The 15,773-nt window shown below is 47.7% G+C and overlaps 1 protein-coding gene across 1 annotated transcript in view; it reads right to left on the minus strand.

Moving 5' to 3' along the window:
* PLCL1 (phospholipase C like 1 (inactive)) overlaps positions 1-15,773 on the minus strand; it is a 341,707-nt gene that overhangs the window by 134,382 nt on the left and 191,552 nt on the right. Inside the window, exon 2 of the mRNA XM_088461094.1 lies at positions 12,931-15,402. Within this exon, the coding sequence (XP_088317220.1) occupies positions 12,931-15,402 (2,472 nt within the window). The remainder of the gene's footprint in view (positions 1-12,930; positions 15,403-15,773) is intronic.

Raw genomic sequence — 15,773 nt, forward strand, 5'->3', positions numbered from 1 at the left:
CACAATCGTCTGGGACTTCAAAGACTGAGTCAGCCCGTTCCACTTGGACAGGATCAGGTGCTGCAGAGGTCTGAAGTGAAACTGGGCGTATTCCACCATGTCGAACACCGACACCATGGAGCCCAGTAACCTCATCGCCGAGTGTAAGGACACCCGGCGGTTGTGCAGGCAACTGCGCACCCTTGACTGTAAAGCAGAGATCTTGTCCTCCGTCACGAAGATCCTTTGCTGTCCCGAGTCCAATAAGGCTCCAAGATGCAGAATCCTCCGAGACGGGATTAGAGTGGACTTCTGCCAGTTGATTAGCCAGCCGTGCCGTTGCAGCAGTGCAATGGTCAGGTCCAAGTGGCGTAACAGGAGCTCTGGAGATCCTGCCACCAATAACAGGTCGTCCAAATACGGCAACATGCGGACTCCCTGCAGCCGCAGAGAAGCCGCCATGACCGCCATCACCTTGGTGAAAACACGTGGTGCTGTTGCCAGGCCAAAAGGTAATGCCCGAAACTGGAAGTGGTCGCTGCGGATTGCAAACCTGAGGAACTGTTGATGGCGCCAAAGAATAGGGACATGCAGGTAAGCGTCCTGTATGTCCAATGACACCAAGTAGTCCCCAGGTTCCAGCGCCAGAATGATGGACCGTAGGGTCTCCATCCGAAACTTCGGGACCCGCAAAGACTTGTTGAGTGCTTTGAGGTTGAGAATCGGACGATATGACCCATTGGGTTTCTGTACCAAAAATAGATTTGAATAGAAACCCTGGCCCCTCTGGGAGAATGGAACCGCCACTATAACTCCAGCCTGGAGCATAGTGTGCAATACCTTCCGCAGCTCCGTAGCCTTGTTCCGGTCTGATGGGAGACCCGTGGTGAAGAAGCGAGCCGGGGGTCTGTGCCGGAAGGAGAGGGCGTATCCGTGGGAAACCACCTCCAGAACCCAAGTGTCTGTCGTAGTGGTCGACCAACACTGGGCGAACTGTAGCAGGCGGCCTCCCACCCTGGGATCCCCCAAAGGGAGGCCCGGACCGTCAGGCCGCAGGCTTGTCATCTGGCTTGGGGGCCGGACGTCTGGTACTCCATGCCTGCTTCCGGGGCTTGACCGATTTCTTAGGGCCAGCCTGTCGAGGAAACAACTGTGGTTTGGGCCTGCCCTGGGCCCTAGATGACCGAAAGGACGATGGTCCCGAACCAGAAGGAGCAGCGGCCGACGGGAGACAAGCAGATTTGGCTGCCGCCAGCGTGGCCACAATCTTATCCAGATCCGGACCGAAGAGAACTTCTCCGGTAAACGGCAACGCTTCCAGACCTTTCTTGGAATCTGCGTCCGCCTTCCAGGATCGCAGCCACAAGGTGCGACGAGCAGCTACCGCTGCTGAAGAAATTCTAGACACCAGAGTACTAATGTCTAGAGCCGCCTCGTTGATGTAGGTGGCCGAATCACGGAGATTGCCAATCAACTCCGCCTGATCGGCCGGACAGTCGGATTCAAAAGAAGCCTCTAATGAATCCGCCCAGCGCTCCATCGCTCTGGCAACCCAGCAAATGGCCATAGCCGGCCGTGCTGCCCCCCCTGCAAGGGAATAAGCGGACTTCAGGCAGATTTCTACCTTGCGGTCCGTAGCATCCTTAAGGGAGGACATGGATGGCATCGGCAATGTGGCACTACGGACAAGACGGGTCACGTGAGAATCCACCTGTGGAGGGGATTCCCACTTAGCAAAATAATTATCCGCGAACGGATAAGCCACCGCCAGGCGTCTCTGCGGCTGGTATCTTTTGCCAGGTTGTTTCCACGCCTCCTCTAAATGGTCCACCAACTGACCCGAAAGAGGAAAGACTGTGGCATCGCCCTTCACATCTTTGAAAAAGGCATACTTAGATTTAGCCGCTGGGGGAACTTCGTCCTCAATCACCAAGGCTGTGCGGACCGCCCGAATAAGTCCAGGAATATATACTTTGGACTTAGCATCAGCGTCCTTAGTATGGAGAGGTTCCTGATCGTAAGGATCAAGAATCTCCCCATCATCAGACGTCCCTTCGTCATCCTCATAAGGAGCGGACAGAGACGCCACCGGCCTTTTATGAGGCCGCATCACAGACTCCCCTTGCAACACATCCGACAAGTGCTGTACAGAACTAGTCAGGGAGTTAACCCACGCTGGCTCCTGAGAACCCGGGAGCGGGGAAATAGGGAGACTGTGGGGTACCACCAATTGTCGTGGGAACCCCTGCATGGGTGACGACACCACAGACTGCTGGGACAAACCCATCGGAGTAAACGCGGGCTGCGGAGCTAACTGGCCCACTAAAGCTGTTAACGCCTGAGCGAAACAAGCCCAGGGCGGCTCCTGTACCGGTGCTGTAACCGTAATAGGCCGCGCCATGGACAAACACTGCCGGCAAAGGCCCTCCGCGCTACCCTCCCCCTCCGCTAACGGTACTTTGCACGTGGTACACTGTAGCCGGAGGGGAAAATCACTTTCAGACATGATGGCACCACGTATGTGACCTCTCTCACCAATTAAGTACTAAATAGGCGAGAGACCACCCTGCAGCACCGCACCGCAAGGGCTTTAGCAGAAGAACAGGGACAGTAATAAAGCTGACAGTTTAGAGAAGAAAAGTTACAGGCAGCAGCGCTAGCACAGTCACATACAATGCAGAGAAATAACAATTCCTGCACTAACAGCGCTGATCACTCAACTACACAGACACAGGGCCTGGTAGGACACAGCGCTGCATACACAGACCTGACCACAGCGGAGGAGAGGTATGCGGGGGGACCCAGACCACGATGCTTCCGTCCAGCGCTTCCAGCAGCGTTCACCATGCGTTCTGGAGAAGATGGCCGCCGAGGAGCAGAGAGGAGGCTGGCCTGGGGGAGGAGCGCTGCCACAGGACCAGTCGGCAGCATGCAGAGAGGGCTGTGTGCAGCGGGGGAGGCGCCGGCTGTGAGACAGGGAAGGCGCGCTCCCCTGGCATGCATTTAACCCCTGGGACGCCGCAGCGCTACCGCTCTGCTGCGGTCCGCTGTCCCAGGGGGTAGTGGAAGCGCAGGTTGGTCGCCTGGCTCCACGCTGCAGCCAGTCCCCAGGGAGCCCCCTGCCTGGGGACTTAGGACCATGTGATCAGCGGGGACCCACCGCGGGACCCCGCTGCTTACCTCTGTCCCCCTTGAATCCGGCCATGGTCCGGAGCATCTGGGGTCACCGCTAGCTGTGACCCCAGACGCCCACCAGCATCCCCGGATCAGTACCGGCGTTCTGGTACCGGCGGGGTGTAGGGAAGACAGCATGGACGTCAGGACTGACTGTCCATGCTGTTCATCCAGATGTGCAGCCACAGCTGCATGAAGAATAAGCTTCAGGGGCTCTTCTAGCCCCCACTCCAACAGGTGCACCCGACTCCGGCCGGGCACCAAACTAAACTGAGGTGCCTTGGCCCGGGGGCGGGGTATAGGAGGGGGACCTAGTGCATCCTGGGAGGCTGAAAGCTTAACTCTTTGGTGCCCTGCGACTGACGTCACACCTATACCCCAAGGTATCCTGTGGATACCCTATGGACCCTGAAGTAGAAAATATTCCTTTTTCACAGCATAGGTTGGAGGAGTTAGGATATATCTGATGCAGGCGTTCTGGTACCAAGTACCATCTGGCGTATACCTTAAAGGAGTTTTCTCGGATGGCCACGCTGATAAGAGCATTTTGAAATAGCTAGACGTATAGCACCCCAAACTTCCTCCTCAAGGGATTCACCCAGGTCTGATTCCCAAGCCCGTTCATGTGCCTAAAATAGGGGAGACTCCAACGCCAGGGTAGAATGGTATAAATATGAGATAGCTCCCTTGTCATTAGGTCTGTAAATACATAATCTTTCGAAGGGGGTGGGATTGGATAAGGTGAGGGTAAGGGGGGGGATGATGTAGCAAGATTCGTAAATATTGGTAATGGAGTGAGTTGGGGATCCAATGTTTTTCTTGAATATCCGCGAAAGACATACAGTAGGAGAGAATGCCCCGACAACATGATGAAACCTAGTAATGCCAGCCGAGATTCAAGGACGAGCCATTGCATGGGATAGGCCCGGGGGGAGTGCAGGATTATTCCAAATGGGGATTAGGGAGGAAGGGTACAAAGAAAGATTTAGTTTTTTGATTGAGCGAGTCCCAGTTATTTAGTGTCAATGCGATAACAGGAAACAGGGAGGCGGATTTGGGTCTATGTTTACGGGGTGTCCATGGAAGATAAGAGATTGAATGTACGTCCACCAGGTCACTTTCCAAGTCGACCCATCGCTTAATGTGACAGAAGGAGTGCCAAGCAGTCATCTGGCTTAGTCAGGATGCATTATAGTATTGATGTAGAATGGGTAACCCCAGTCCTCCATTCCAAGAACGTTTGGCAAGAATGTCTCATCGGATTCTGGGGTTTTTGTTGTTCCAAACAACTTTGCAAAGTGTAGATTGAAGAGTGTTAAGAGTGTGAGAAGGGACAGGTACTGGGTGTGTCTGAAAAAGGTATAGCAGTTTGGGGAGAATGTTCATTGTCACGGCATTGATGCAACCCATCCATGAGAGGAAATATGTTTGCCATTGTTGTAGATCTCTATTGGTTGATCTGATGGGGGGGGTCTAGTTAGTTTTACAGAGGGAATCATAAGATTTCGTAATGAAAACCCCAAGGTATTTAGTGAATTTCTCTTCCATATGAAATGAAAATTCGATTGTAACAGGGTCCTCATACTTCCAGGGAGATGGAGAGCTTCGGATTTAGTGTGGTTAACTTTATAATCAGATAAATTGCCATAGAAAGAGAGTTCACAAACTAGGTTGCGAAGGGACGTGAGTGGTCTTGTCAGTGTGAGGAGTATCTCATCGGCAAATAGAGATAGGGTATATTGTGAGTGCTTAATCTATATGCCGGCTATATCAGGGTTGGCCTGTATGTGGCTAGTGAGTGGCTCTATGACGAAGGCAAATATGAGGGGCGACAGGGGACATCCCTGTCTGGTCCCATTGGTGATCTGGAATGAAATCGGAAAGTAAGCCACCTGCCGAGACTGTGGCAGAAGGGTTATAGTAGAGAGCCTGGATGGCCCAGAGGAACTTTCCTCGAAACTCAAAATGGCACAGTATTTGGAACATAAATGGCCAGGAGACCCTATTGAAGGCCTTCTCCGCGTCCAGAGCAAGCACCAGAGAAGGAAGTTTGTGGACATTAACATAGTGAACAAAATCAATTGTGCATCTAGTGTTGTCTTGAGCCTGTCTGGACGGGACAAAGCCCACCTGATCAGGGTGGATAAGGGAAGGTAGGAGTGGGTTCAATCGATTTGCGAGTATTTTGGAGAAACGTTTTAAGTCAGTATTAAGCAGTGAAATGTCACAGTAAATGGACACTAATAAAGGGACCTTATGTTTTGGGCGGACCGTAATAGTAGCTTTAGTTGTGTCTTTGTGACATGGAGCTCCTTCAAGGATATGATTAAAAACTGTGGTTAAATGGTGTATCAGGGAGGATTGGAAAGTTTTATAGTAGGAAATTTGAAACCCGTCAGGGCCTGGAGCTTTCGAGGATTTTTATGTTTTGAGGACTGAGATAATTTCTTCGGTAGAAATAGGATTGTTTAGGGCAGAGGAAGTTGCAGGGTCTATATGTGGAAGGTTGCACGAAGCCATGTAATCTGTGATCGAGGTGTCCGTAGTAGAAGACGAGAGAGAGGGTTCGGAGAGATTATAAAGGTCTTCCTAATATGTATTGAATAGAGAATTAATGGAGGCCGGATTATAGTGATGAGTGCAGTGATCAACTTTTAACACTGAGATGGCGGTCCTGGCCTTCCGAGCTTTTAATATGTTGGCTAGTAGGGTGTCTGCTTTATTAATTTTTTCATGACATTTTTGGTTAAGCCAATGTAGGGACTGCTCAGTTTTTTCAGCCAGAGGAGCATTAAGAGATGCTCTGGCGGATGTCAATTGGTTATATGGGGAACAGGAAGGGCATCGTTTATGATAAGTTTCCACATGACGGACCTCTTCAGTCAGAAAGGTTCATTGGGATCTGTATTCTTTATTTCTAAAAGAGGCATAACTAACTGTAGTATTCAAAGAAAAACAGTCCTCAAGGGCAAGTTTTAGTTTCTCTTGAAACTTAGGGATTTACAATAAGGTTTTGTTTAAGCGCCAAGGAGGTTGAGACGTTGGCACATCAAAAAAATTACGCAGTAATAATAGAATGATCAGACCAAGGAATGGTGACGATAGAGGAACCGAAAAGGTGTTTGGACGCTGGAGTAAAACAAAGAAAAAGATTTATCCTCGAATAGGATTGATGGGGTATCGAGAAAAAAGTAAAATCCTTTTAGTAGGGTTGAGGGCGCGCCAAGCATCGAAGAGACCCATCTCCCGAAGATGTTTGTTCAAAGAGCGAGTTAGTGGGCAAGGTCGTGTGTTGGCATGGGCGGGAGATTAATAGAGTTCATAATTAAGGACGGCATTGAAATCTCCACCCACATACACATTTGCAATTGTACATTCTAGACTGCCCAACTTACCGGTTAAAATAATATACCGCCCATCGGAGTCCATATGGACCGAGTGTTGGACAATGGGGAACTTTACTGTTAATTAGTATCACCACCTGTTGTGCTTTGATTGGCAAGAAGAGTAGAATGCAGTAGGAAAATGCTTAGAATGTAAAGAGGGGTGCAACAGAGCTTTAAAGTGGGTTTCTCGTATCAGAACAATCCCAACCTTGAAATTATGAATGGATCTAAAAAGCGAGCAGCGCTTCTGGGGGGGTATTTAGACCCTTAGCATTCAAAGATGCGAAGATCAGCGACTTTATGATGAGATTCAGTTGAGAGAATGATGTAAGGTAAGGGGTCTCTGACTCGCAGGGGGGACAGGAATGAGGGAGTAGGTCAGTAAGGAGAGGACAAAGGGGAAGGATCCGGATGAATGTTCCTTGTGTCCAGCAGAGGAAGACACACACAGAAGTCGGGACTGCAAAGTCCAGAAAGGTAGTAGGAAGGACAGCCCGTGCTACCTTTGGGATACTAGAAAGTGTAAACTATAGAGAGAAGGAGAATCGCTTATTTGGGGGGAGTGTGTGGACTTAAAGAGTAGAACGTGGGAGAGTCAGAGAGTCATGACCCTCCAGTGGTGGTCTCATAGCAGGGGGAGAAAAATAGAAAGGCCTAGCAGGAATAGCAGACTTGTCACTGTGGTTAATCAGGAGGGAGGGAGGTGGAGACGGGAGAGTGAAAAGGCCCAGAAGAGTGAACATGTGAGATGCAAATATAATCATTAAAGGCAAGTATAACATAACACAAATTACATGAACAAACCTAAGAAATTCGTTGGTCCCAAAGAAAGCGCTAAAATTGGGTTAGAAGTACAGTGAGAATGGCCAATTTAGAACCCATGTGGAAAATGCTAACAACTGGAGTATTCCAGGCACAAACTATTGAGAACATAGGGCCTGATTCAGAGCCGAATGCTCTGACCAGAGCGCTTGCTCTGAATCAGGGCCCTCCTCCATGAAAATGGAGCGGCCCCCTGGCCGCTCACATAGCTGTGGGTAACCACCCACAGCTTATGCGAGCGTCCATGATGATGATCGCGATGGTCTTGACCATCGCGACCATTGGGCTTGCGACGGAGACCCTGCGGTAGGGTCTCGCTGCCGCAAGCCCAGGAGTGATTTTGGCTCTATCAGAGCCAAAATCACTCCCACTGACATCACTAGTGATGTCAGTGGGGCCGACTTCAGACGGTAGGCGTTCCCATGGGAACGCCTCCGTCTGGCAGGCACGCCCCTGGCACGCCCACCAAAGGGGGCATGCTGTCAATCAACATCGACAGCACGCCCCCTTTGGTGCGAGACCCGGAGCGATGGAGAGCCCGTCGCTCGCCGGGTCTCGCGTATGCGCACGACGGAGCTCCCTCCATCGTGCGCATGCGCAGTGGGGGAACATCGACCCGCTTGCGAGCGGGTCTGAATGACCCCCATAGCCCCAACAATTGGAGACATAACCAAATTACAATATAGTAAAACAATGAAAACAACTACACATATCAGAACTTGACATGATATAGCTATTGAAAAGGATATGAGGTGGTCACTGAATCAGATAATTGAGGGTAGTTTGAGAGCCCAATAAGAGGGGGAAACTATCACTTGTTATGAAGTAATAATATCTCAAATTAATGGTGTCCCCATCTGTCATAGTTGAGACTTGGTGGAGAGTGAGAACAGTAGACATCATTAAGTGTATGCTGATGAGGAAGGAGGAGGGCCGGAGTCTTCCAGGTGAGAAAGAAAGTCTTCGCCTTTCCTGGGGTCCCTAAAGACAACAGTTTTACAGTTGAAGTTGACCAGCAGTTTGAAGGGGAAACCCCAATGGTAGCGAATCCCACGGTCACGTAGTGCACTCATCAGGTCTCTGAGTTCTTGCCGCTTAAGGATCGTGATAGGGGCTAAGTCCTGAAAGAACTGAAATTTAGCATTGTCATATAGGACATGTGGTTTACCGCGTGTTGGGGCTAGGACTCTTTCTTTATCCTTGAAGCTCAGGAAACGCATAATTACTACCCGTGAGGGGTCGCCATCTCAAGGTTTGGCCTAAGGGCCCGGTGGGCTCTTTCTAAGGGTAGTTGACGAGAGCCTAATTAAGGGTGTATATAGGAGAACACTTTGAGCCGGATTCAGAGCCGGACGCTATTTGCGCTCGCTCGTTCAGAAAAAGGGGCCGGCTATTTAAATTGAGCGCTCGCTCTTTGCGGTCTGTTGATGCCTCTATGTCTGAGCGAGCGAACGAAACATGCGCTCGCTATTTTGTAAAGACGCCCCCTGGCCACTCGCATCATACGTCATCTCCGCTATTTATTAGATTAATCGAGTACATCGAAAGGCGTCTGAACTGCTTGCAGTGCTTGTGGTTGGATTTTCCTACAGCAATCATGCGAACAGTTCAGGCTAAGAACAACCAAGTGACGTGGTCGATGACGCTGCTCTGTTAATTATGCACACCCTTAAAACGCCCGTTTTGACCTTTTGCCACGCCTGCGTTAAGATCTCCACTCCCCGTTTTCAAGCACCCTCCCCCTGTTACCACCCACAAACGCCTCATCCTGTCACTCAAATTAGCAGGCACTCGCAATTTTGCGAACACACGTTTTCCGACCGCACTGACTGGTTGGCGCATGCGCATTATGACCCATACGCATGCGCAGATGTGCGATCATCGCTCGGAGCGAACGAGTGGCCGCTTACGAGCGGCTCTGAATCAGGCCCTTTGTGAAGATAACTTTTTATGTTGTCCGGAGATACTGATTTCAGAATATTGCTTATACGAAGATTGGTTCTCTAAGTCCTCAATTTTAGTGTGAAGATCAGCAAGGTCTAGAATAATGTGGTCCAGGTATCTGAGAGTCTCGTTCTGGGCTTTTTGGAGAGCATCTTGACGAGACTCCAATTTAGAGGTTCTGGTGGATAGTGAGGAAAGATCAGATTTAATGGATGAAACAGCTTTGTCAAGTTTAGTTTCCAAAGATTCTTTGAGGTCCGTGATAAGGGATTGTAAGGCCATAATGTCCTCCTTGGTGGAGAGAGTTGAGGAAGGTGAATCGTCACTGTCCATCTGGAGAAGGCGTGGGGAGGGAGGGTCGGTAGTCACAGAAGGTTTATCACCTTTGGAGAAATGCTAAGCAATATCCCAGCCCACTCGCTTTCTTGTGTTTGCGTTAGATCTGTTCATGATAAATGGTAGAGGAACAGTGGTAGAGGGGTAGAGAGCCAATAAGAGGAGGGCCTGGAACAAGTTGAGCAGTGACAAGAGACCTAGTAATTGAATAGCTCCGGGCACTTAACCTGGGAGCTATGGGCCACCGCTTGTTAGCCAGGGGATTACAGCGGGAAGTAATTGAATAGCTCCGGATACATAAACTGGGAGCTATGGGTTACCGTTCCTTAGCCGCAGGCTTACCACGGACAGTAATTGAATAGCTCCATGCACTTAACCTGGGACGTAAAACCCCACAGTAAGGGGTTTATTTATAAAGTGTCAGGTTGAGTTTATACCAGATATTTAAAAGGGCAGTGCTTTTACTAGCCGTGTCTTGCTAGTAAAAGCACTGGCCTTTTATAAATAGGGCACATGAACAGAAGTGTCGGGTTATATAAAACCCCCTAAATCTCACGGCTAATTGCATTCCCCCTTCAAATTCTTTGTGCGAGAAGCACTATAAATATATAAACCAGGTTTTAGTCATCTTTGTTTTTTTCATATTGTTTATAAAAGATAAAAACCTCCTGTTTTGTTGCTGGCAAAGCACATTGTACTAATTTCTAAATGCATCTAAAAGCATATTAAATGAAATTCGGTGTAAAGGCAATTTTACTCCTATTTTAACATGTGATGGCTAATGCACACCCATTGTGGAGGAGAGGAGAGAACCCACCCGGTCACTGCATACCTCATCATCCCCCATTTATTTCACATTTCCTTATTAAATGCAAAGTGACATATACAAGTAATATGTATTTAATTGGATACAAAAAAATAAAGATGATTTTTACGTGAAGAAATGGAAGGCTATTGAAAGAGAGATCCTAGCTAATACTCTCTGCTAGGTTATGATCCAAACTAATACTCTCTGCTAGGTGATGATCCAAACTAATACTCTCTGCTAGGTGATGATCCAAACTAATACTCTCTGCTAGGTGATGAACCAAACTAATACTCTCTGCTAGGTGATGATCCTAACTAATACTCTCCGCTAGGTGATCGCAGCCTATCTGCACGTCTTGTGGAAAGCCCCAGTAGTAATGACAGATTTAGATTTTGTAACCAATAAGCCATAGGTCAACAACATGCTTAGAACACAAAAAAAATAATGAATTAGAGAAAGGTTGGGTGAAGGGTCAGGTGTGAAAAACCCTACTCTAATATACAGCTGTATGCTATAGACCCTTGGTGGCTAACCTTGACACTCCAGATGTTGTGAAACTACATATCCCAGCATGCACTGCTACCATTTTGCTATTAGGGCATGCTAAAACTGTGGCAAGGCATGGTGGGATATGTAGTTCCACAACATCTGGAGTGTCAAGGTTAGCCACCACTGCTATAGACTCTGAGGCAGCTCAACAATATTCAGATTTCATGACAGAATATTCTGTTGCATTGTCAACTTGTCACTGTATTTACTGACACACAAGTTACACAGGTGGCTACTTAAAAGCAGGTAAAATACAGACTAAAGCTGGCCACTTATCGCCCACCGCAGACAACGCCATGTATATGGCACCTTTTATATCCAGTTTTTTATTGTTTTTTAACTGCATGACATGGGCTTGTGCTCACACAGAATACTCATGTACAGAACAGCCTGATTACTCCGTATTAGGACTCTTCAGTGCAGGATATGATTTTCTAATTCAAATGAAAAACACTACAGGCAGCCTCACAGAAAAAATAGGACAGTTATCCTATTCTCCTCAACCCTTTGCTTCCATCTAGTACTGGGGCTGATTCTGAGATGGGGGTAAAGTAAGAAAAAACGCAAGTAACTTGGCAAAACCACGCTGCATTGTAGGTGGGGCAGATGTAAAATGTGCTGAGAGATTTAAGGTGCGTACCGTACACACTAGACAATTCGCTCCATGAGCGATACCGTCTAGTGTGTCCCCGGCACGGGTGTGCTCAATGTCATTAACGACATTGAGCACACACTGAACGATATCACGAACGATATAGTTCAGTGCCGGGCACCCTTCCACATCCCCGAACATGAAACAACCTGACAATATCGTCAGTGTGGCCTGCATGTTCGGGCGATGAACGACAATGACCAACGACCCATGGGAGTGCGCATCGTTGATCGTTCGTCATTATAGTTCTTCATTTTAGAGTACACACTGGCCGATATAGTGAACGACTGAACGATAAAGATATCGTTATCATTCAGTCGTTTAAAATATCGGCAAGTGTGTACGCACCTATAGATTTGAGAGGGGTGTGTCCAAACTGAAATGTACGTTGCAGAGTAAAAATAAAGCTATCCAACATTTCAGGGCTACATGCAGGTGCGTATTAGAGAGGAGGGTGACCGAGTGCATCCCCTGTCACGGGCCCCCTCCTCTCACCCCGGTAGCCGACTGACGCGGCTGGCCGGTCACCGCAGAATCAGTAGACTGGGCACTAGAGTGTGCCCCAGAGTCTACTGCGCAAGCGCAGACCACCGGGAAAATGGCGCGGCCAGCCATTTTCCCAGCAATTTTCTCACAGCGCATGCTGAAAATGCCGGAAAAATTGCCGCGGCAGCCATGTTCCAGTATTTTGAGCAGTGCTGAGAGACCCAACGAAGGGACCTCGGTGAGGTAGGTTTTAGATAATATGAATGCAGAGTGTGCGGTGCAGACTACCCCTGGAACCGGTAGCTCATATGTACCACACACCCTGCACCCATTACAGATATGCCCCTGGCTACATGCAACAGCCACCAGTATTTACCCTGCATGCAAAATGTATTTGTTCCCCTTGTTTGCAACCTGCTTTGTTAAGGGTGCAAATTACTGGCTTTTTTGTTTTGTTTTGCTCCCAACTCAGAACTAGCCCCATTATCAAGTAGCCTTTAAATCTCCTTCTTTTCTAGCTTTGGCAAGTTACAGGAAAAGCCCATAAAGTAACTATCAAAATATAGGGGCAGGTGAGTTAGCCCACAAATTTAAAGTGACAATAGGCTAAAAGGGAAAACCAACCTTGTTTGGCCTTTAACAATTGCTGCCACTTAAACCTATGGCCCCACTCGCAGGCTATTACATAGGCAAAGGATAGATATGTATGAACCTTTTCTTAATACTGTACGTTTCAGTATTTTGGTATTGAATGTGATAGAACTACACAAATTAGCATAGGAAGAGCCACTTACCTGCATGTTTTCCCTGACATCGGTGGCTTCCCTCAGAGGTTGGACAGCAAGTTTGAAGATGTCGTCTATGGCCTTTAGGCCGGTGTTCCTTAGCATTGTGTAGTCCCTGGCTTTCTTCCCTATTCTGGCAGTCAGGCCACGTTTCTGCGCCTTCCCTCCTCCTCCTCTGCTGGTGATTGCAATGTGAACAAATAGTTTAGCATGCTCCATCGTGTCTCCAACAAAACAGCGCAACGGCACATGTCTGTATCCAGGCTGCAAGCACTCAATGGGTATAGTGTACTGGCCAATAAACTCATCTCCGATGTAGTCATCATCGAGGACCATGAAACGCACCATGGCTAACTCCGGGAGGTTTACCTGGAATTCAAAGCTCTCGTCGAAAATGGGATTATCTCCATTTTGCTGAACGGTTTTAGTCCTTTGCTCCGCACAGTCCGCTGGAATGCCGTGAATTTCGATGCACACGTAAGGGTCTATCACATCCCCTTTTGCACATGCACCTTTTGGTTTTGGAAAGCTTTGCCCACTGATGATCTTGATGTGGAGAACCTGAGGTGACACACCAGGCACAACGCCTTTGGTGTTGGCACTGAAATAAGATACTTCATCACGCATAATGGACGGACGAAGAACGTACCCGCAACCCCCGTTTTGAAGGAACCAGCCAATGTTGAGGTCCATCATCGGCCCTGGAGTCTGAAAGTTCATAGCTACGAGCTGACAACCGCAATTCCAAAAATCTTGTGGGTTCATATTACTGGAGTCTATCCTCATCGGGCTGGGATATACCCTCGATAAAAACTTTTTGTTGTAATTTACGAAATCCTCCGGATACTCATTAGTGATCCGGCTAGCTTGGCTCTCACTGAACGAGCAAATCTCGCCATAGTTTTGGCTTTTCATGGAGACATCAAAATCTTTGTATTGCACCGATTTGCAAATTGACACCAAGTCTGATAGCTCTCTGCAAAGCTTGATCAGTCTCTGCTCTTCAAAGTAGTCCTCAGACATCCTATGGGACATTTCTGCCTCCTCGTCTTCATCTGTTACTTCCCCCTCTAAGAGGTCAAAATCTGAGGGCAGTTTCTTACCTTTTACAATGACCTTTTTTCGCAGTTTTTCAGGAGAGGGAAGGTAGGACTCTGCTGGCAAAGGCATTTCTGTGTACAATTTGCTCCCAAAGATCTTCTTCAGGTGTTGCACCATTACCTTCTGCTGCTGTATCGAGCAGTGGTTTCCAATGCAAAGAATAAGAGGATACTCGGAGGAGATGAAGGCGTATTTATTTATAACCTCGACGACGTTACGGAAGGCTAGTGGTGAAGTCATGCTGTTACGATTGCAAATGATTGGCTCGTTGTCTGGCCCGTCACTGACATCGAGCTCAATGCTCCTGCAGGCCATTTTTAGTGCCCTCACATAGCCGTTAATATCTGCTGGACCCCTAAACTGGTCTTCAATTAAGTACGTGTTGTGTGAGGAGTTGATATAGTAGTGTGACAATGGTTGGGTCATGTCTTGGCTAACCTTTTTGTGGACTGGATCAAATATATCACATTCTTGGGAGAGCAGATACTTTGTGAAACCATCAATGGTGAGGAAGCCCTTCAGACGTCCTTCCTGAGATAACTCGTACTTGTAAATGATGTCCAGACACATTTCTTCGGTAACCTGAGTCATTCCTTGCTCAGACTCTAAAAATAACATCAGATCATTTGCATCTAGATATTCTTTATTTTTAGAAATCTGCACCAGTAAAAAATACACCTCGGGCCTCGTACATAGTTCACTGAAGGCTTCACAGAATTCTTCTTTGGTCACCCTTGTAGTAAGCTTTTCTTTACTCTTTTGGATTTCCTTAAACTTTAACCGAACCTTTGTTTCTTTGATTGCAGGGGAGAGTTGTTTGATTAGCTCAACCGCCGTATCTTCTAGCATAATACCGTTTCCATCTACATCGGCGGCCTCAAAGACAGACTTTAACCAAGTGAACCTCGGGGTGTTCTGCCCACCTTCTACCAAGTCCAGTGGTTGTTTACTGTGAGAGACTAAGTATCTTAGACCCGACACCCAGATATTGGCCACATCGGCTGAATTAGCCACCAGGTCCAAAGGTTCATAGTTCTCCCCGTGAATTATGGAGAAAGCACTGTCCTCGCAAATTTGGTCGGCCAGTCCATTGTTCCGGAACGTTTCTGTGTTCTTACCAAGACGTATCTCCTTGAGGGCTGAGATGTCCAGCTTGGCCTTCTCGGGGTCTTTCTTAGAGGGCTCCCATCGTAAAGCCTGCAAATCAGTGTCCAGCGTGAAGAAGCGACTGTAGATCCGAGAGTTTGGGCGAACCTTCTTCAGTTCACATCCGCCTTGCATAAAACTAATGCAGTCGCTAGCACTGCTTATCTTCTTCTCGGATGGCATACTGCTGAAGGAAACGGTTTTCTTCCTGCCAGATTTTTGATTTGCAGGATCCTACAGAAACATCAAGAAAAATAAACACAAATTAATCGTAATACATCCCAAGGCTGGAGGAAGAAGATCAATGGACATTGCCACTGAACCTTGAACATTTTTTTTTTAACTCTACATAATTTAAAAAAAAAAAAGGCACGTCAACTAGTAGTTTTTCTGGAAGGCATAAGAAAAATTAATTTAACAACTGGCAACAAAACAGAGTTTAATTGAAGTCATTTGTAGTTAATTATGTGGCACATGTATTACCATTTTATCAGTTAATTAAAAAAAAAGTGTGACCTGTGGATAGCGAGATGATTACATTTAAAAGTTTTCCAATTTCTCCTATTGAAATGTAATGGTATGCCATGATGCTGCCTGCAAATCTG

This window comes from Taudactylus pleione, unplaced genomic scaffold (genome assembly GCF_031769625.1).
Source record: "Taudactylus pleione unplaced genomic scaffold, aTauple2 ptg001017l, whole genome shotgun sequence".
In the NCBI taxonomy this organism is placed as follows: Eukaryota; Metazoa; Chordata; class Amphibia; order Anura; family Myobatrachidae; genus Taudactylus; species Taudactylus pleione.